Here is a 23,155-nt window from a genome sequence, read left to right as displayed (position 1 = left end):
TCCTGGTTTGTTGATATATCTAAATTATTATTTGATTCATAGATTGGGAACACTTTTGCTACAGGACCCAGATAATGTGGTTGATTCATTTACAGGAATATGCCACAATGATGATCAGTGTGCTGCATTTGTGTTAGTCTGTGCAGGAACAGTTGTGGACTATACTTACATTAGATCTGTATTTGTCTGTGAACTACATTGACCTAGAACAGAGTTCTCCAATGTTGGTCCTGAAGGGCCCGGTCCATGCTAGATATTTAGCATATCCCCATTTAGATAAATATAGTTATTAAAACATCTAGCAAGGATTCGGTCCTCCAGGACTGACTTTGGAGAAACGTGACCTAGAATGACCAAATGCACAGTATACACCTAAGTTTTCACATTATGATCTATTAGATCTTAACAGATATAGAATGCAAACTCAAAGAAAACTCCTCATGATGGAGGTATATGTCCAATTTTTGTATAGCATTCTAGCTAGAGGAGACCATCTTTGTATGAATCCTCCTACTAGAAATCAGACAGCACTATGCTAAATGTCTCATGTACACCAATGACCACATTACGTATGTTATGTGTGCATTTTGGCACATTTACAGTTGGCATCCATCGGTAGTACTCTCAGTTGCATGCATATTCTATAAAATTAAATGTGCTGGCAGGCTACCTTCAGTCACAAAGAGTGTCATTTTCAGACTAACCAAGAAGGTATGAAATGCAGCGTTCCCTGTCCATCCTTTTGGTAGCTGGACGTAAAAGTCCTAAAGATAGCTAATATGCATTTATATATGTTTGAGTGTTGCTGTGTGTTAACTGACACAGTTAAACGGTTCTAATACAAATGTGCAGGAAGAAAGGGAATGTAATAAGATGGTAACAAGCATATGTGAGAGAGAAGTCCAGAATTCACCAACTGTTTATCAGGAGTCAGGCACTGAGGAGGAAGAAGTTCCCTTAAATGTTCCTCAGGGTGTGGCCAGGGAATTGGCAAAAGAAACCAGGGTAAATATGATAATATTAAGACAAATACAAAATGAAATAATCACGGAGGGGATCTGCTTGAAAGAGATGAGTTAAAAAGGCTGCCACTTTACTGCCAAACTATTTACGATTTGCACACTGTGTAGAACATATAAATAGAAATTTACCTTGGAATGTCTTCCTCGACTGTTATGCATCCATAGAGAAACACTATGACTCCAACTACTGACGCTGGAATAAGGAGTCCTGTATAAAGACCCAACCAAGCGAAATAGAGTCCTATTTTTTCTCCAAAATACTTTCTGAAATGGGAAAAAGCAAAAGAAATGAGTTCAATGCAATAGACTCAAAATAAAAAGATAATATCACCTTGATAGGGGTTTGCATTGTATTTTAGATCATTCATGGTAATTACAGAAAATAATTAATGCAAGACAAAGAGTTATGTAATTCATTTTTTCATGCTATTTATTTTTGTTGTGTCGTTATGTGTAAATTCACAGTATTAAGATTATAAGATACTTTTTCTAGCCCCCATGCTTTTTATGGGGTACATTCACACCCACCCATTCAAAATGTCTGATGGACTGGCCATTACCATGGTGGTCTTTCAAAGCAGGATAATCTACCATGACCCAACCAGGCTCCTATGGCTGCATTCTAGTCCAGGCTTCCAGAAGAATACTGCTGGTTGGAACATTCATTTTACAGCTAATTTTGTTTCCAGTCCAGACCTGTATGTGTGCTGCACACATATGAATTAATGAGCAATACTGTAGGCTCGAAGTCGAGAATATAACAGTATTTGCAGGGTCAAACTCAGATCTTCATTGTTTTGGGAGCATGCGCCTCTCGGGTAAGAGATATTATTATGGACTCATCTACAACAATGTGTAAGGTCATAACAGTTCTTATTCAGAGGTGAAGGAATGTACTTGCACCCACGCAATCGAAAGCATTGTGAAACCTAATGCATGTCTTGGTCACAAAAGACATTCTTTGGATTGGATCCACCAATACATTAAAGCAAAGGAGATTTTGCCAGGGGAATTAAACACACCTCAATTGTGGTAATATACAGCCAGAAGTGTAAACTCCAGATGTCCACATCATATTTGGGATTTGCTTTGTCCATATGAAATAAGGCCAACCACACTGAAATCAATCAAACTGTGTCACTAAGACAGCACTCTTGCTCAAAGTGTTATACTTTTGCTGCACAACAAACATTTCACTTGTAGCTCATTGTGCTCATGGACGTCAATTCACCAAAACCCTAGGGGTGGCAGAAGTGAAATTGGACGCCATTGTAACTTTACTTTGACTCTCACATACCTGCTTACATATATGAACACAAAAGCACACTCTCCTGCACAGAAACACTCTCTCACCCTCAAGCATGCACACAACATACATTTAACACGATTTTTTTACTTGCCTTAGCTTCCAGATAGGGACATATTCCAGCTAATGTATTCCATTTTTTAATACACTAATGGTGAACAATATTATTCACTATTTGTATAATAAAAAATTGGCAGAACCAAGCAAGTAGACTCCAACCAGCATCCATTAGTAAGAGCTATACCTGTGTTCTAGACACACCTTTTGCCAGAGGTCGCAAAAGCAGTGCCAGGGGTAGCAAAGGGCAAGCCAGGGGTCACAGCTGCGATCCCTGGCATCCGTGATTGTGCTTTGTCAATGGATTGCTTATGTATTTTTGAGCAAAATCAAACTTCTGGACAATCTAAACATCTTAGTCCCCAATTATCAGGTTTTAATCATCTCAAGATTCAACTACTAACTGTATTTACAGGTCAATTGTGATTATGTGCTAAGCAAGAAAACTCAATCCTTCATTTTATTTCCCAGTGAAAAGCAGATGGGATTTATTTTGAAAAACTCCTTGGAATGATGAGAAAACGTGCCAAATTTGTTTTCAAACATATGTCAGTTGTTACATGGCATAGCTACATTCAAAGTTATTGCATCAGCAGTGCCTTTACATTAAAGTCCTTTACATCTTGACTTCACATTTGAGATGGCAAGTACAATTGTAACACGCACACATATATACACATATACAAATATATACCTATAGATATGAATGAATATATTTATACATATAATTTAAATACATTTAATTTACAATTCATAATTTATTTATAATGTACTGATTTTAAATGTAATTTAAAAATAACACATTTAAAACAAATATTAACAGTTAGTGTTATTATTACTTTAATTATATTCAATTTAATTTTACTTCATCTAATTTTAAATTGCTCATCCATGAGCCCTAGACACTCCCTACACCTTATTCTTAAACCCTACAAAAAAACATTACTACCCCTGTACTGTACCCATACCTGAACTTTAAAAAACCTTATTACCCCTAAATACTTCCTATCCTAAACCCCCAAAACTCCTTATTTCCCAAAAACACTAAACATCCCACTAAAAGAGCCATACTATCTCTAGACATTATTTATTCCTGTAGTCAAAATCCCAATACATTATCTATCCCTGCATTCTGAAAACTCTGCACTAGCCTTTCAAAAACTTTAAAAACTTAAAGGAAGTATAACAATATATTAAATTAAATGTAAGTCAAATAAATTCACATTGAAAGAATTGTGTTCCCATCTTAGCAATTATATTACATTTACTTATTTAATATATATTTTCAACGTATTTAATTTATTTTTACTTTTATTTTTAGGTAACAAAGATGTATAGGTGTGTATATATATATATATATGTATGTATGGAGGCTGCCTTATTGGAAGCACAAACAGCTGCCAAAGGTAGATTATTGGAACGAGGCTATGATTCACACAAATTGGACCAAGCAATGAAAAAGGCCAACCGCAAAGATAGGTCCAAGATGCTTGAAATAGTGTCCGATTCCAACGACACGGAAGTGGTTGTAGTTATTACAATTTCCAATAAGGATCCTAAACCTGTAGATCCTTGCAGATTTATTACAACCTTCAGCAGACACTTTCAATCTATCAAACGAATCATAAGCACCCAGTAGCCGATAATTCTAACTGATGCTGTTCTACATGAAGTATTACCATGTAAACCCAATCATACTTATCGCAAGGCGCACTCCATGCGGAGTGACCTTGTTAAAACCAGCCCAGAACTGTACACAAAAAGCAATTGGCTGTCCCCGAAAAAGGGCGTTTTTAAGTGCAGTACATGTAGAGCATGTAAGTTTGGTATCAACACTAACTCATATGTAAATGCTTTCTCAGAGGTTCCAATTCCATTGAAAGGACACGCAGAACCGAATATGCCGTTTATGTTTTAAAATGCATATGCGGGCTGAGATATGTAGGAAGCACCAAACTTCAGGTACATGCACGGATTCTGCAGCACTTAAGGCCACAGTTAATGCTGATCCAACATACCCAGTTGCCCGACACCTCAGGACAGAACACAATAATAATCAGAATGTTCTACAATATTTTGTGATCGACAGTGTCTTACCGAACAAGAGAGGAGGCAACAGGGAAAAGACCCTCTGACAATTGGAAACCAAATATATAATAGAACTGGATGCCAAGAGCCCGGGAGGTCTGAACATTTGTGAGGATCTATATCATTATTTATAGGGCATTGTTTACAGTTTTTATATTTTGGGTTTCAATTATCCGTCTTCGTGTGTATATATATGAATTGGATATCTGATTGTAACTATTTATTGAACAGAATCTTTGTAGTCTTTTTATCTGGATGATTTTTATTTGGTCCTGTGGTCAATTTATATACATTTTATCATGAATTTATGAGACTTTTTATGGATGATTGGTTTTATGGTATTTATTGGCACACTTGTACTAATTGTTTATTGTCTGGATGAAGACTAGAAGGAAACATACCCAATTGAATAAAATGTTGACCAGCAGTATGATTTCTTTCTTTCTTTCTCTACCACATGGCGGTATTCTATACAGTTCAAATGTTATGCATGTAATCTAATGAACTCATATCCACCTTTTATTTATTTGAATGAATTATTGTCTTCTAGTTTGGTTCCTCTTAGTTGTCCCTCTCCCGCCCCAACTGTTCCACCCATTGACATTCTACCCGGCTGGGTTAGCTGGACATAACAGGATTGTCCTCTGTCATGTTAGATTAATTTGGGGTTGGATAAAGAATGACTTTTTAGATAGATAAAATCACTATTTTAAGTTATATCGATTTGCACTTTATCACATGCACTTTAGTTCACTGTTTAAATAGGGTAGGGACCCTTTGTGAGAAATTTCTAATACAGGAACTTTTTTGGCGCAGATTTATGATGTTTAAAAAAAACTGAGATTATAAATCTCATGGTTCAAGTCAATTTGAGAATTACATTTGCATTATGCAGTGTTTAATGTTTTTGTTCTTGATACCATGTATTAATTTATTTATGTATTTATTCTTTTGCACATATGTTGAATAATCTTCATCAGTAATTAGCATCAATGTAATAATATGGTTCCTATGTATTTGTACAGATATTATTTTAACATTCTTATGAAAACGTGATACGACTATTATCCAGTATTTCCATCAAAAAAATGGATATAGTATCGTTTTTGTAATTCACATTTGGTCCCAGCCAGTGTTTGTATTGTTACACATGTGGATGTCAAAGTCTTTTTTCCATGTTGATGTATCAATCATGTGACCTCCTATCACAGGATTGGCGGTTGGTGTGTTTAAACAAAATATATAAAAATCGTTGGGTCACTCAGCACTTAGTTCCAGTGAGCAAGACGACTGCGTTCGCCGAAACGCGTCTGGATATAGCACATGGCAGTTCACAAGAAAATAAAAAAATAAATACCTGCTTTAAGAAGACAAGCAAGTGTCCGTTTCTCTGTCGTGAAAACGAAAAAAACTGAGTGTTTGATTGATATATATATATTTATTATTTTTTTCGCGCAAACATACATACATGCACTTTTTATACATCATATATATATATATATATATATATATATATATATATATATATACATATATATATATATATATATGTAGATGAACAGAAATATATATATATTTCAGTGAAGAATACAAATGTCAAAGGGATGTTATAGCTAGGTGAAATTGGCAATTAAAACATACTATTTTAAATTGTCAGAACCACTGAAAGTCACCGGTCAAAATTATCTCAAGTATTTGTTACTCATGCCCCGGCCATGTACAGTATTGTCATCAATAATTACATTTTTGATTTTGAAGTGATGTTATCAATGATATCATAGAATTTAATGAGGGATGTAATATGGGAAGTAATTAGCAGTGTATGGCAAGGGTGCGAGTTATAGTTACTTTAGGGCATGAGTTATACTTGATATTTAATACTTGACATGAGTATGACTGGTGAATTTCAACGATTTTGTTCACTAAAACATGTTTTAACTGAAATGTTCACCTAACTAATGCCCTTTCCCCTTTGTTTTTTGTCAGTGAATTTCTGAGGATTTTTTTAAAATGTAAAGTAAGATATAAATACAATTCCAACCTATAAAGGCACTTTAACTTTAGTTTTTTCAGTGTATATCTATGTTTTCTAACATAAAGTAAGATGTCCATCATTGTTTAAGGGGTTGGATGCAGGGCCTAGCTGGGGGCCTGGCTTCAGCCTTGTCTGGAGGTACAAAGGACTAGTGTGAAACCTTTTTGGAGTGTAATGATGCAGAGCCTTTGTCATGTTCAAGTGTGGTAGGTGACAGCTCTGGAATGTTCAGGTGTGGTAGGTGACAGCTCTCTCCCCTCATCAAGTCAGAGAAAACCCATCCTGTTAACACTATGCCCACCAATCCCCCTTTGAGCAATACACAAAGACCCACCTCCAGCTTTATCATTAAAGAGGCTTTTAAATTACAATTTGTAAGAGACCAAATATAATATTCCTATTTGCTCCTTTTTCTCTACCTGGACATGTAAAAGTTAAAAGTACATCCCCAACTTTCAAAAACATTACACCCAGCCCTAAGGAATGTTTCAGTCTGACAAAAGGCAAATTTTGCCAGATAAAAATGCCAGCTTAAAACTGCACACACAGGCTTCAATGGTAGACCTGAGACATGTTTAAAAGGGCTAATTAAGAGGGTGGCACTGTCAGTGCCGGGGAATTACTAGGAGCATTTAATCTACAGGCCATGTGTACAGGTAGTACCACTTTACTTCAGACTTACAAGTATATAAATGTGCCAATTGGGGGTGAGCCAATTTGACCATGTTTAGAGGAGAACTTTAGCACTGGTCAGCAGTAGTAAGGATGCATGTCGTTACTACGCATGCTTTTACAATACATGCCTTTACCACGCAGGTTTAACAACGCAAGTCGTTACAACGACTAGCGTTGGGGGGGCGCTAGATAGTGAATAGTTTAATTTACTATTCCAACTCCAGTCCCCGTTGGTAGTAGGGAAGGTTTTGTATTGTAAATTAAACTATTCCCTATCCTACAGCGCCACCCAGCGGAAGTCGTTGTAACGACTTGCGTTGTAAAAGTTGCGTGGTAAAGGTACTGCGTGGTAAAAGTTGCATTGTAAATGCTGTTCCCCCACTAGTAATGTGTGCAGAGTCCTAAGGCCAGCAAAAACAAAGGTAGGCACACACAGGAGGATTGAAGGCAAAAGGTGGGGGGGAACCATGCCAAGGATATCAAATCCAACATCACTGTTCCTGCTGGTGGAGGCCACTATTCAATTAGGTTGAAATGTTTTCATCACAGTAAGAGCATTTCACTACCAAGACAGGATTGTAATACCCTCCTGTTAACATAATGATGTTCTTTTGTCATCATCAGGTTGTGGCTCTGCCAGTTCCTCTGTGGTGCACGTTTTTGTGCAACAATTACATGTATGAATGTATACTGCGTTAATGTGTTCTACGGTTTCGCAGTTTTACTTATTCTTGGGTCTCTTGGGACCTGGATTGCTTTTAAGACTCTCAGGGTAGATGTCTTTATGTGCATAGTTTATTAGGACTTTGCATTGTCTAATTATGTTTAAACATGTTAGATTTTACTTTATATAGTGTGCTGTGCATTGCTTATTGCTGTTTTAAGTCTTGCAGTGCCCTCAAAGGGAATATAGTGTGTCTTCAATTGTCAATTTTTGCTTTTTTGTTTGCTGTCTTCATTGTGTTAACTCACAGTTTACACATGTCTTTGTGTTGGATCCAAACTCAATATTTCCACATAACATTTGTATTTTGATCATATTATATTCACTTTCGGAACTGTTTGCAAACAGGTTACATGGCCATCATCTTTCGAGGAACAGTACAGTACATGGGCTTACCTTACCCGTGTTTAACAAAGACATAATAGAGGAGGAGCTACGTTATTGAACAAGATGGCTGCTTAGGCTCCCGGCTCCGCCGACCTCCATCTCCTGCCAGATGATCCTGTCATTTATCCTGTCTTTACGCCCTGCCTCCGTGGGTATGAACCGAACTACAGATTGATGGTGCGATCCTGAGATTTCTACCGGTTTGGTAGACAGAGTTATATCGTGTTAAAGTTTGTGGCCCAGCCCAGCTTGAAAGCTGGGGTCTCGAGTACTGGCCCAGCCGGGTTCCAGTTGAACAACATCGGCCGTGAGCGTGTGGCAGGGTCCGGTCTATTGCTGTGGAGGTTTTCTTGGCCCGATTTTGATGGCGGTCTCCTGAGTTGGTAAACATCGAAGGAGGGGTGACGGTGCACGACTGAGGCTGTGGGAGGAGGTCCCTGACCCGGTGGTCTGGTTAGCCACCCGCCGTCGTTCGCTGGGTTGGAATCTTCGCTTGCAGTGTCGAAGCGCAGATCGATGCTGCTGTTAACATTGAGTCCCCCTCTGCTGTTGTCCGTTCCACTTTTAACTGTTCCCCCAGGGAGACCGGGCTCTAAGGGGGACGTGAAAATGGTTGATATCAAGCGAGGAGCAGTGGAGCGGACTGAGAATGAACCGTCGTTGCAAACTGTGCTGGCGGCCATTGGGGCTTTTCATACTAACGTGGAAGCCCTTATTCATAAAATAATAGTGCGTTCGTTTGAAATTGGGCGGATTGGACCGGACCCTGCTCCACTACAAGGAATGAAGCAGCTCGAGATACCCACAATGGCCATTTTGATGGAGGAAGCGGGCCCTGCGCAACGAGAGGTGTCAGAGCATCCGGCCGGTGTGATGGCCGATAGGAGCGAGATCGGTACTTCGAATGGGTCGTCAAGCCTGCTATCAACGCTGACAGTGGAAGGACTAATCGGTGCTCCCTTTCCGTAGACTTTTGACGAGAACTGTTTTGGGATTGAAACCGCGTCCCTCCCCTATCCGCCAGTTCCATTACGATGGCGGAGGAAACAAAGTTGGGAGTTCATAACGGTGAGGAGAGTCTTTGGACCTGATAGAGTTCTCAGTTACTTAACATCTTTGCTTGATCTCAGTTTGAACTTTGCTGCACTTTTCTCGTATTTTGACTATCCTGTGGAGGCGGTAGTTCATCCGGAAGGGGTTCGCACGTCCGATCGGAAGGGTCAAGGATGAGACTGATTGACTGGGTTTGACATTGTGGTCTTGATGGATGTGGGATTTGCTACCATGATGCTCGCGGGAGGTTGGGCGGTGTTTACAGTTTCCCTTGTTGCGTACTGCATTAGCTTCTTAATAGATTTGTGGATTTACTCTGGGGGATTCTTGGTTCTGGCGGGAGGGAGGGGGGGTTAGAGGGATGTACGAATGTGCCCTCCTCCATTTTCTATTTTTAGTATTTAGTTAGATGGGGTGACAGGCACACTGCTAGTTGGGGTTCGGCGAAAGCCATATGCAGGTGTGCAGGGTGGGGGAATGGGTTTTAGTGTAGTTAGTTTAAGCTGTGGCGTGATTATTTTTGTCATTTATCCAGATTTAGTTTTTTTTCGTATCTGGGGGCACTACGCCTTTCTTTATCCTGTTCTGTTGGGTGGCGGGGACTGAGTACTGTAGCGCATCAAATGTAGCTTAATTGTGTGTAGTCAACCATTATTGAACGATCTACGCATCGATGTTTCAATGATCCCGCCCACTGTTTTTTTTTTTACAGAAATTCTGATATCTGAAAACGTTTGCTTATTATTGTAACTGAATGTGATGTTCCAGATATGTCTTTGTTTTATTTTGTCTTATATTTGAAAATAAAAAGAAATATAAAAAAAGACAAAGACATAATACATGTGTTTGAGTGTCACTTATACAAGATATGCTTTCATTGGATACATATAAATGTCAGCTGGAACTCAATCTTAAAGACAAGATCTAGATGGCACACTCATGGTTCATCGCTGATGATATCCTTTATCTGGCTAACTGTGCGCATGATGAGTATCAGACATCGGTTCCTGACAAGATGGGGCTACAAGACCCTAACTGTGGTGGTTGAGCTCATTTGCCTATGATATTCTGGGAACTGTCCTATTATGGCTATGCAAATTTGCTACATACAACTCTTTCTGCAAGAGATAGCTAGGGGGAACAGTCACAGGCTCCTCTGGGAATTTACGTGGGGCTCCTCATGCTGACAGCTGAACTAACAATCAGAAATCAAATAGAGTGAATGTCCAGCACAGGGCATATCTTTATAAGAAAGAAAATACTTTAGTACACACCAGCACTTAATGCTAAACCCTTCCAGCAGCAAAGCACAACTTAGTGATACTAGGTAATTTTCAGTGCTGGGAAGCCCATGTTACAAATAATAACAAATTTAGGGAGGTGTGGTTCACACCCCATTCCCTCACTGTCCCACTGCCTCCCAAAATTCTAGGTGCCCTCCTTTTTATTTGCTGGTGGGCACATGAGCAGCTTGAATCAAGAACAAATGCAGAATAAACCATCCTCAAATACAGAATGGTTGCAGTCTTTCGATTATCTGCTTTTGAGCAATTTTCAGTTTTTTTAAGGCTGGTCCACCATGGCCGGTATTTTGTGTATGTCTACCCACACTGTTGGCAGTTACACACCCACGTGGCTGATCACTGAGCAGATGAAGCCCTACCAAAACCAGACACACCTTCAGCAGCTGCAGTCCCACATCAGCCACTATCTGGGACGTTATAGAGTTCTGGGACCACCCAGAACCTTTGTGCCAGACTGGCCCCCCTCGAGTGACTGGGTGCTCCAAAGATCCCTCTCCAGCAGTATGCTCTTCTGGGAATCCCTCAGTAATCATGGAATGGACTGAACCTCCTCCTTCCTGTCCAGAGTCTTTCCAGCAGGTTGCTCTCTTCCCTCAATCAGCATGCTCCTAAGCCTTTCTGGACACAGCTTCTCAAGCAAGAGATTCAGACTTCAACTGCTGTCCTCTCATTTCTGGATGACTGGCTGTCAAGGCAGCCACCAGCCCTGGCTGAACAGTACTCCTTTGAGTACTCTACTGAGTACTCCCCCACTTAGCTATAGTGGAATTGGAACTGGAACCACAAGAGGGTAGTGTGCAACTAGAAGAGAGGAGACATGGATCCATTCTCAAACTGTTTGACTGGCTTAGGGTGGCTCTCCTTACACATGTCTTTTTCAGGATGTTCTGCCGGCACAACCTTTGTGTAAATTGTAAATTGATATTTGTATAGCGCACTACTCACCCGCAAGGGTCTCAAGGCGCTTGTCCGAATACCGCTGTGGAACCCATCCTGGCTTTCCCTGTGAGGCGTCCACTCCTGGGCACCCCCAAGGTGGAGGCCAGGCATCCTTAGCGTTGTGGGGGCCATTGTGGAGATTAAGCAAGCTATTGCCCAGAGTTGCAGAGTGGGACTCCATGATTGGAATAGGCACCGAGGCGAGAATTATCAGGTCCGTGGAATTTTTTTGAGCCCAAAACCCGCCGAGGCGGAGAATTGAACCCTGGTCCCGTTCTAGACCTCTGCATCAGGGTCTGCCGCTCTAATCATTGAGCCACACTTCTCCTTTGTGTAGAGTGATGTCTTTCACAGCAGGGGAGTTACCAATTTGAAGCACCATCAACAGAACCACAAAGAGGTGTGAGATTTCTGCACCAGGCTGCGATTAAGCCCAATTGAAGGAGTAATCAGGGAAAGACAAAATGGCAGGCCTGACCTAAAGGCCTTCTAATCGTTCACAATAAAGTCAGTCAACCCATCCATTTGGCACATTTAATTTACTCATCCCTGCCATTCGAAAAAGGGCTGTGTTTAAAATAGAAACAAAGCAGCTCATTGCTATTCAAAACCCACTAAAAAGTGACTAAAGAAGAGCTGTCTCTCCTTTACCAAAGGTATCCAAAATGGACCTCACTGGCCCACATTAGTCTGGCTCACTCACACAACCAAGCATGCACCGTGCAGACTAGACATACCAACACGCTTAACCCACACTCAGGATGTTAGCGTAAAGGAACGGGTAAATGCTGAGAGGAAGAAGTATGCATGGTTGGATGTAAGAAAATGGGTTATTGGTTGAAGGTGGCAGGAGCCCCACTCAGGAAACAACCACAATCCTTGTCAGGGTGAACCACAAAAGCTCTAAATTACCCTGGGCCTAATCATCTGCTACCTTGGCACAAAAGCTGTCAGACTTGAGTTAGAGGCAAAGTGCAGTTGGAGGGAGGCTTCTGGAGCTTGTTGTGTCCCTGTAACTCAGAACAGGAGGTCAGTCAACTGACACTTGGAGCCACTTAGGTTAGCCAGGGGTGAAGGAAAATGGTCCAGTCCTCTTCCTCAGAAGGAAGGGCTGTCCTCTTGGGGACAAGGTAGGCCTCAAGCAGCAGGCCAGACCTTTGGTATCAGCAGGGCAGTCCTTTGGGGAATAAGTCAGGCCACAAGCAGCAGAACAGTACCCAGGAAACAAGGCAACCCTTCATCTGTGGAGTTCTCAGGTACAGGAGTGAACTGAAGAGTGTCTCAGGAGGTCCAATATTAATACCTGGTACCATAGTTTTGAAATGGTGTAGTTTTCTAGGATACCCCCACATCTGGCTCTGGAAAATCTTCCCTTCCCCTGTTAAGGCTCAAAGATGTCTAAAGTCACGAAACACTAGTGCTAATTGTCTTTGTGTGTGCTCAAGGCAAACCTTTTTAATGTAAGTGGGGAAGGGAACAACTCCTCCACCTACCATCCTGGTAGGATTACCCCTCATTTAGTCACCTATTGTTAGACTTGACACAGTTCGGTGGTAATCCCCAAAGGTTTTGCCTTTACCCCATTTTTTAAGTGAACACAAGTTTTTTGGCAGTAGGACGCTGTCCACTTTACAACTGTTAACCAGTGCTAAAGTACTTGTGTTCTCTTCTCTAAGCAAAGTCAGCCCTTTAAAACATGTCTCAGGCCCGGCACTAAAACCTGTGTGTGTAGTTTTAAACTGCCAATTCGACCTGTCAAAATCAACCTTTTGCCCAGACAAACCCTCCCTTTTCAATATATATATTTAACCATAGGGGAATAAACACCCCATAAGGCAGGGTGCAGTGTATTTCAAACGTTGAGCATGTACTTTGAAGTTTTACATAAACTGGAAGTAAAACACTTCAATTTCCACTAATAGGAGGTTACCTCTCCCATTGGATATCAATCAGTTACCTTATTACAATTAATAAGATCTATAGTTTGCTTGGTAGCAGATGGAAATGGCATGTCTGATATCTGAGGAATATTAATTTAAAACCGTCTTTAATCATAAAGTCAGATTTTAAGCCTAATTTTTAAAAAGACTCCTTTTAGAAAGTTAACATTATCGTGCCTAAACATTTGGGGCCTGCAGCCTGTTTCCTGGGTCATATGTATATGCGTAGTTGGCAGTTGACATTTGTATATTCCTTCCAGACAGCCACAAATTATCAGGTCTGGGGTTAATAGGATGGACCATTCTGACTTGATAAGAGGGGCTGAACTGTCATGTGTCATACCTTCTCTTCAAAGACACTGCCACAGTTCATACACAAAGGACTTCACACTAGCCTATTGTGCCTATAGACCATGGCAGTGAGGCAGAATATTCCAGACACTTCTGTAGGGAATACAAGGTATAAAAATTGGGCTCTCAGACTACTCTTCAGTACACTCCTGGACTTGTGGATACTACAGAAGAAGGGCTGCCCTGCTGCTGCTTAAGGCAGGCCTTGCTGTCTGAGAAGGAAGACTAGACCTGCAACCTTCATCACAGGCAGCTGTGACACCAAACGTCAGCTGACAGATCTGCTCCAAGCTACAGGGAAACAGCAAACTCCAAAGGACTCTCTACTACTGCCCTGCTGCACTGGACCTGCATCTGCACCGGCATCTAGACCTGCCTGAGCCCTGCTGGCCTCTGCTGGTGTGAGTTCCTGAGGCCCAAGATATGCCTCCCAGATTCTACTAAAACTTATTGACATATACAGTGATAAGCCAGAAAGTTTGGCATTGTCCTAGCCCTACACTGGACACCCATGTCATGCATGCATCTATCATTGCTACAGTAGCCATTTTTAAGGAGGAACAACACATAAGACATGTCTTAGGACATGCTAATAGGAAATATCCATACCCATTAAAATGTAAATAGCTCAAAGAAATGACATCTTCAGGCTAGCCCCATCTCCCTGCTGTCAATTAATATCTAATCAATTGTCCGTGTGGATTTTCTGGCTCAACCACCAAACATTTTTCAGATAAATTAATCGTGTAAATACGGAATGTTTGGAGTACGCCCAATGGTTAGCTATTTTCATAATCCTGAATTGTTGCCAAACTCAATAGTAAGGTCATGACATTGCAGTGGGTTTTCAACAAAAAAGCATTTCAAACACTTGCATGTATTCCAACTTCTTTGGCTGCCAATATTCTTTCATCAGAAATAACCAAAAGACGAAACAAAACATGTTCTTTCATAAATATGTCACGTAACACATGCTTAACTGTATTAGAAATTATACAGTACTTCGACAAAACTTGGCAATGAAATATTAACCTTCATGACAAACGACGCAAGTGTCTTTACATAAGGTAATGTGCCGCCTGCAGTAAGCGCACCTTAACATATTTGTATAAAATAATGGCATTTCAATACATCCGTCCAAACCGCCAGACCATATTTGATGGTTGCAATCCCCTATTTCTGATTTAAGTCTTCGAAATGGCACTTACATTTCATTTTCTCAAGAAATCCGTCACATTTCTGTAATTATTTAATAAGCATATTGCAATTACGGATCACTTAGCTAGACATCAATGGTTTGGACAGGGATCGGATTTAAGACTTTAGAATATTTTCAGGATAATAAATATACATTAAAAGATCGCTCATAATGTAAAGGTTTTTTCATGACTCACGAGGTTTAAGACTGTATAGAAATGTGATTAAGAAGGTAGTCATGCATGACTACGGGTAATATTGATGGGTTCATCCTTTCACAGATACCTGCACACATTTATGCGAGCACAATGTGTTCATTCAGACACACAATCGCACACACAGAAAAACAGACTCTAGGCCACAAAATATCTATATGCTGGAGGATAGGTGGCTTGCTAAATTTAAGTGTCGGATAAATGATGCAATGGTGTCCATACACAACATAAGTCATTTGCACAAGAATTACAGGGTTTGTGGGAATTATGCATGTGCAGTCATCCGTTTCAAAGCTACATATGAGCTATATTCTCCTGTATCAAAGGCGTGCAAGATACCAGCTCAATGTACTGTCCACGGAGTTTCTGAAGGCGCACAGCGGATATTGCCAGTGAAGGATTGTAAGCCCAAATATTGAGCACAGAAACATTACCAGTTAAAAAAATATTATCGTACATATTTTGAACAAAACTATTACCCCATTGGATGTAGATTTAGTATTTTTAACTCTAAGACACAAACATTTTGTCGGACAATATGAAGTGCACAATATACTGGTGCCAATCCTAACCAGAACTTGCAGCTAGCTGCAGCATGCACCCAGTATCACAGTGATCACGATACATTGCGTGCTCAGAGCAATGCTGCTCAGTGTTAAAATGATGTGTTTAGAGAAAGCATAAAAAATATGCATGATTCACATAGCCCAATAACTACATTATACACACCCCTAATTCATATAAAGATCGACTAGTCCTTAACACATTGAAAAACTGAGATTGCCTATGAAATTTCAGAAAACATTAGGCCATTGTGAATTCGTGTGCAGTCAGCAATAGCTCTATGAAGCTTCTTGGGGTTGTTGCATCTTCCAACAGAATACGAGAACCTCAAAGCACTAACATGGACCATTCAAGTCAGGAACCTGTAACGCAAAATGAGAGTCGATACAAATGTTTAAATTGCTTAATTTAAACATTGACTGTTTTTGGCTTGTCTTGTGCCAGCTTATTGAGGTGCAGAAGTGCAGGGGGACGGGAATTGTGCCGCCATGTCAGATGTTCCTACAAGTTCGGGTTGGAGAACCTGCAGTACAGACTATAGCCGCCACTGAGCGGGCAACTATACGGATGATATGAGGAGTTCTGAGTCGAGTTTCCCAAGGTGTGTGTTAGCATAAACTGCACCTACCTTTGCAGTCAAAGGTCTGCAAAGCCTGAAAGGGCAACTACTCCTCCAGGTACAACATGGAACATGGAAGCAAACTCGCCAAGCCGAGGGAGTTGGCAAGCTTTCATGTGCTTATAAGAAAATGATGCAACCTGAGCCTCTTACTCCCAAAAGATAAATTACACAAATAATATAAGCAGACTGCACAAGAAATAAAATAGGAATCAGTGATCTTAATGTGGATTTCACTTTAGTTGGATCATTTTATTGAATACGTTATATCCTGTCGTTAGTGTACATCTTATCATTAAAACAGGCGTAATGGTAAGCCGCAACCTGGAAAGGGTGCTTTTCATAGCAGCAATAACAAAGGACATTAAGCTGTGGTTTTTTAAGCGCTTAATTGAATGCTATAAAACTTGCAGTTCTATGGCTAGCACACTCCATTAGTGCACCAGCACCACATCCGCAAACTACTTTAGCGAAGCATTAACACATATTTCTTTCCATTGGGAGCTCTGACGTACTAAGCATGCTGTCAAATTCTCAATTACTTTGCAACTTTAACATTCTTTAAAATCTTGTATTTCATGTCGTCTTTTTAGATCTGCGGTTAGCCTAGACCTTTTGTTTTACTAAAAATGTACATATACTATACATACATACTTACAGGGGCTTTCAATTCCCCCTCCACATCAATTCATCTATCTGTTCTATCATTCTAATTTTTCTTCCACCTACTTTAGGATACACTATGTATGTAATGGGTCAGTCATTTTCAGCCACTTGCTTATTTCACTGTCAATTATGAAATTCTGCAGTTTCAAAAGGAGCATATCTGCACACAACATTGTGCCTCTTCAGTGTCGCACACTACAATGGTAATATGTGTTTTGGGACAGAAAAACGTGTTTGCTTTTAGCCCCCCAAAAAATTCATTGGCGAGGGCCTGCCACCTTCAAAATAAAATAATGTTTTATAAAAACTTTGGCAAAACAAAACAAGCACTGAAAAAGCCAAAAGGCTGGAAGACAACTCAGGTACTTTTTAATGGCTTTGCCAATACGTGTTATTTGTGGCAAGCAACAGACATCATATTGCAATGTTTTCTGTAAACCTAAACAACGGAGGCACAGCACCACACATCGTGTTATTTGACTAAAATGTGTCCAAAGTGAATGTGCAGAAAGATAATCCCCTGCTTCATCGAGCTACTCTGCTTTTCATGAGAAAAAAGCTGCAATTTAGATGCTCTAACTAGGATGCTGTAGAAAATTGGCAGTTAATTGATGGGGTGTGAAGACCCTTTTCAAGCAACAATCACAATCCCTGTCAAAGTGAACTACAAAAGTCACTGAGTTATTCTGTGCTTAACTCCCCCCTGGTAGCTTTATCACAAATTGTAAATTGTAAATTGTTGTGTCTTGTAAAGCGCACTGCTACCCGGAGGCCTCGTAGCGCTATAGACCGCTGGGGAACCCGTCCTGGCTTTCCCTGTGAGATAGTCCCTCCTGGGGGTCTCCAAGGTGAAACCAGGCATCCCCGGCGTTTGTGTGGGGCCGTTGTGGAGATGAGGCAAGCTAATGCCCAGAGTTGCCGAGTGTGCTCCCTGGTCGGAGTAGGCACCGATGCGAGAATTATCAGTCCGCTGATCCTGGTCCAAGACCCTGCCGCGTCGGGAATCGAACCCTGGTCCCGGGCCGTTCTCTGCACTCGGGTCTGCCGCCTCTAACCAGTGAGCCACACCTCTCCACCAAATGAAGTCAGGTTTATCTTAGAGGATAAGTATTTATGTAGCATATAACCACTGCTAAAGTGAAAACCTAACACAAAAAAATCCCGCACAGATTTAGAAAAAAAGATACAAATTAATAAATAAAATGTCACCAAAATGAATTCAATCTAATCATTACAACTGCACTTATGATATCTTTTTAATTTTTAAACAAAAAATAGCACCCAAAAGATCAACGCACCAACTAGAAGTATCTGATCGTGCAAGACCGGTGCAATGTCAACAGTTAGAAAACTTCCAGAGACGCAATGTTCAGCTGAGCAAGTCAGTCGAGGATATCTGAGGAAGAGGCGTTGTCCTCTGGGAGTCGCCGGACAAAGTCGAAATGACGAGTTCTACTTTCTGACTCTGTTTCTTTTTTGGAAGTTGAAAAGTCACCAGTGAGACAAAACTGCAGGCTGTAGCCATTCTGAGAAGTTCTACTGATCATGATTTGCTGCTACAGAGAAGCATAGCAGGAACTACCACATCAGCAAGCAAGTATATTCTATCTTCTGGTGATTAAAAATGCTCTAAGTCCCAAGTTTTCAAATGCTGGCTAGGGAACCCTTGTTTTGCTTCACTGTCAAGGGTAAAGCACTAGTTGGACCCAAAAAATATGAACTGGACTCAGTCTAAGTATTTTACCTGAATATACAAGAAACACTGTGTGGGTAGTTGATTAGGTTGATTATAATGACTATTTATCATCAATTCCTGGAACATTTACATCAATTTCAGAGCATGTGCAATATCTCAGGAACTCAAGTGCCCATCAACCCTCCTGGTCATCTGGACATGACATGACTACAACTGTACTTCCTGCTGTGCAGGATGACAAAACATGAAAGAAACACTGGCTCACAGAGACTAGGGGGCATTGTTTCCTATGAACCTTGACTAAACAGAAAAAAAATACTGACACAGAGACTTGGAACTAATTTTCCCATGCACCCTCTCAGTCTTGTGATCATTCTGTACCTTTTCAATGGTTAAAATAGAAGATGCTAAAAATGCTCGCTCTGTGAGAAGACTCCACCGATGCAGGAGGTGCAGGGACAACAGATGTGAAGAAGCCGTAGTGAGTAAAAAGCGACACGGGGGCTAATCCGAACCAAAACACACATTATCAGTGATAGAACTGGGGGTATGTAGTTGGCAGAGGTAGGTCCAAATAGGGACCCTTGCTTCTAGTCAGGGTAAGAAAGATGCACTCTTTAGATAACCCCCGCTCACCCCCTTGGTAGCTTGGCACGAGCAGTCAGGCTTATCAAAGGCAATGTGCTAAATATTTGTACCAACACTCACAGTAACACAGTGAAAACACCACAAACTGACTCCATAACAGTTTAGAAAAATAAAGATATTCAATCTAAACTACACAAGACCAAAATGACAAAAATCCAACATACACAGTTCAAGAATATAGTTTCAAAAGTGTTCTTAAGGTTGCGTTAAAATAATCCACAGTTGGGTCAGGTTTTAGCCAACAGTACCTTTAGATGCGACAAAAGTTCCAAGTGAAAGCTGTAGCATTGAAAAGCAAGCGACGAGTCACTCCTGAGACCCTGGGCAGGCGATGCGACAACCCCGCTGGATGTAGCGGGTGTGTTGCGGTGACTCCAGTCTGTATGGTGAGGGATGCGATACCTTGCGTGGATTCCGGTGCACAGGTTTCGTGGAAGCGGCTCGCCAAAGGGACGATGCGACGATCTTTGGGGCAGCGACAATCTCTGGTGCAGCGATGATGTGTGGCTCAGCGACAATCTTCTACTCTCATGGCCCCTCGATGCGCTGGCTCTGCAATGATGTTCGCAGCGACGTGATGCGGTGCGTAAGCAAGCGGTGCGACGATCTCACCCAGTGACGACAGGCTCTGCGACGATACTCGCAGCGGTGGTAATCTTCCCGCACCGGACTGGTGCGTCCCGCAAACGAAGGAGGCGACGATTCTGGCAGCGGCAACAGGCGCTGCGACGATCTCGACCCTCGCGGCGGCGGGAATTCGCTCGCACTGACGGGGATGCGCTCCGCAAGCGAGCAATGCGTGAAAACTTGCAGAAAGTTTTTAAAATCTTAATTTCCAACTTCCCAACAGAGGAACAACTTCCACAGGCACCACAACTGGCCAAAGCACTCAAGGAAGGACAGAACTCTCTCAGCAGAGTTCAGGGAAGGTGCGGGTGAAGTCCTTTTGTCCCTGGGACTTCTTCACAGGGAGCCAGCTCTTCTCAGGCCCTTGGAGATTCCTTCAAGCAAGGGGACACTGCACAAAGCAAAGTCCTTCCCCTCTCCTTGGCAGCAAAGCAACAGCAGGTCAGTCCAGCAGAGCAACAGCAGGACAGTCTTCCTGCTTCAGTTTCAGCTTTCTCCTTGGCAGGGGTTCCTTCTTGATTCCAGGATGATCTAATTTTCTGTAGTCTGGGGTCCTGTACTTATACCCTTAAAAGTCTTTGTTCCCTTTGTGCAGGAGGGCTTTGAGCCCGGTCCAAACCAGTTCTGGAGCACTCTGTTTACATGACTCCTTCTTTCTTTTCACAGTGCAGAGCAGAAACATCAGATGCCCCACAGAAGGTGGAGCCAGCATTGGGGAGGGACAGCACAGCCCTGGAGCACTTTGTTGACATGACTCCTTCTCCCCTTTCACAGTGCAGGGCAGAGACATCGGACGCACCACAGGGGGTGGAGCCAGCACTGTGGGGGGCAGGCACAGTCTTATTCAGGTCCCAGGTGCAACTCCTCCCTCCCATCTAGATGCAGATCTCTCTATTCATCACTAGGCGGACTCATTCTGTCTACTGGAATCCACCAGCCCTATCACTCACAAACTAGACAGTCAATTCACAAACAGCCAAAGCACACAGAAAGGTCAGACAAGAGAACACCCTCTTTCTAAAAGTGCTGTTCTCAAACATAGGATTTAAAAAACACCTTTCCTAAAAGATGTGTTATTAAATTCTGAGTCCAGGGATACCAGACTTGTATGTCCTACCTTGCTCCTATGGGAAGATATGCTGGTAGCCACTGTAGCCAGCATTCCCCATGATAGCCTATGGGCAAGATAGCCTTACAATAGTGAAAAACAAAAATGGCTGTAATGCACTGCACTAGGACATGCTCTACCTTTCACATACACCTCACCCTGCCCAAGGGGGTGCCTTGGGCCTTCCATAAGGGTGACCAAAGTGTATAGAAAGGGAAGGGTTAGGCCTGGTCAGTAGGGACTCTGACCAGGAGGACATGGCAGTTTACAGACTGCACACAGGCACTGCGGTGGCAGGCCTGAGACACCATTTTAGGGCTACTCATGTAGGTGGCACAATCAGTGCTGCAGGCCCACTGGGAGCATTTTTATCACCAGCCCTGGCACACTCAGTGCACTATACTAAGGACTTCTTGGTGATACATATATGCCAATCATGGATAACCAATTACAATAACAATTAACACAGAGAGCATATGCACTTTAGCACTGATCAGCAGTGGTAAAGCACCATGAGTCCTATTGCCAACAACCACAGGTTAGGAAAAATAAAGGAGGTAGAAGCAAAAAGTTTGGGGATAACCCTGCAAAAAGGCCCATTTCCAACAATCAGCAAGTTCATTTAATTTTTAGTTTATATGTTTCCATCCAGAGTGTGACAATGGGGTCTACCTGGGCCCTCACTCTCCTATTGAGCAATACACAACTTATCTAAATGTATGTATATATTTGTGTCATGATTATAACCCAAATGATTTTCTGAGCAGAGGTTGCCAGTGGCCTGGGCCACTCAAGACCCTGTAGTAAAATACATAATACTGCTACAACCTTTCCTTTTTTAATGACATTGGAATGGTGTAAGCTCTTCACAAGCCCATGCACATACCAGAACAAGATTGTTAGAGAGCACACATGACTTTGAATGTGAATTTCAATGGCATGACACATACTGGAGTATAAAGTTAATGCAGAGGGGTGGGAGCATAGTGGTCCAAGACATATGAATGCAGAATAGCCAGACTATCGACCATGAAGACAAGAAATAGAGAGAAGTGGTAGTATAGTAATCAAAGGGTAGTGAGAGAATGTGGCCAAACGGCGAAGGCAGTCGACTGCAGTGCTGGGGAACAGGGTTCAAGTCTCGGCAGGGTCACTCAACATCTGTGATTCTGGGCAAATCACTTAATCTCCTTGTGCCTAACAAAAATGATTGTATCGGTCTGTAACGTAACTGGTGCTCATGTAAAGCGCTCTGATACCCTCGGGTCGGATACACACTATAGACAAACTCCTTAAAAAATAAATATATATAGGAATCCAGAAGGGCCTGACTCTGGACCTGGAACACAAAAAATAGAGGGTGCAGTGTTACACAGATTGTAAAATCAAGCATTGCTTTTGAAAAAAGCTATGTTTATGTTGTTGCCATGTTTTTCATAAGTAACAGACGCAGGGATTTACCTGAGCATAGTCAACCAAAGTGTTGGTTTGTATGTGTGTGAATGATGTGTTTCAATGACGTGCGTATGGGTGTAGTGCTCCAAGTGAGCCTAATCTATAGAGATCCTTCATAGTGCTGGAATAAACTGGTTGACCTTTAGCCGCACTTTTGTATTGGGCATAAACATTTTGACCCTTTAGTTAGTTCTTCACTCACATTGCTGTATGTTTTTAACTCAGTCTATGGCCCCGTAAGTAAATAAAAATATAATTAGGGCACCTGGATTCCACAAAATAAAAATCAAAGAGCACCTATTCCCATCTGTAAAAGGATAAGAATATAGCCCAGTCAGGGGGTACTAGACAAACAGATGTGAATTTGAGTATGAAGCATGTCACAGAGTTTTGTGTCCTAAATAAAAAATAAGGGATGTCTCTCTCTTTGGATTTAAAATACAAAAAATGGGATGGCTTCAAAGGTTCCTCTCTATTTT

At 41.5% G+C, this 23,155-nt stretch overlaps 1 protein-coding gene across 1 annotated transcript in view; it reads right to left on the bottom strand.

The window, feature by feature from the left end:
• ANO2 (anoctamin 2) overlaps positions 1-23,155 on the bottom strand; it is a 1,660,301-nt gene that overhangs the window by 716,046 nt on the left and 921,100 nt on the right. The window contains exon 11 of the mRNA XM_086939055.1: positions 1,152-1,286. Within this exon, the coding sequence (XP_086795181.1) occupies positions 1,152-1,286 (135 nt within the window). The remainder of the gene's footprint in view (positions 1-1,151; positions 1,287-23,155) is intronic.

This window comes from Lissotriton vulgaris, chromosome 1_1, assembly GCF_964263255.1.
Source record: "Lissotriton vulgaris chromosome 1_1, aLisVul1.2, whole genome shotgun sequence".
Taxonomy (NCBI): Eukaryota; Metazoa; Chordata; class Amphibia; order Caudata; family Salamandridae; genus Lissotriton; species Lissotriton vulgaris.
The sequence above is the reverse complement of the archived record's forward strand: the minus strand, read 5'-3'. Positions and strand labels throughout refer to the sequence as shown.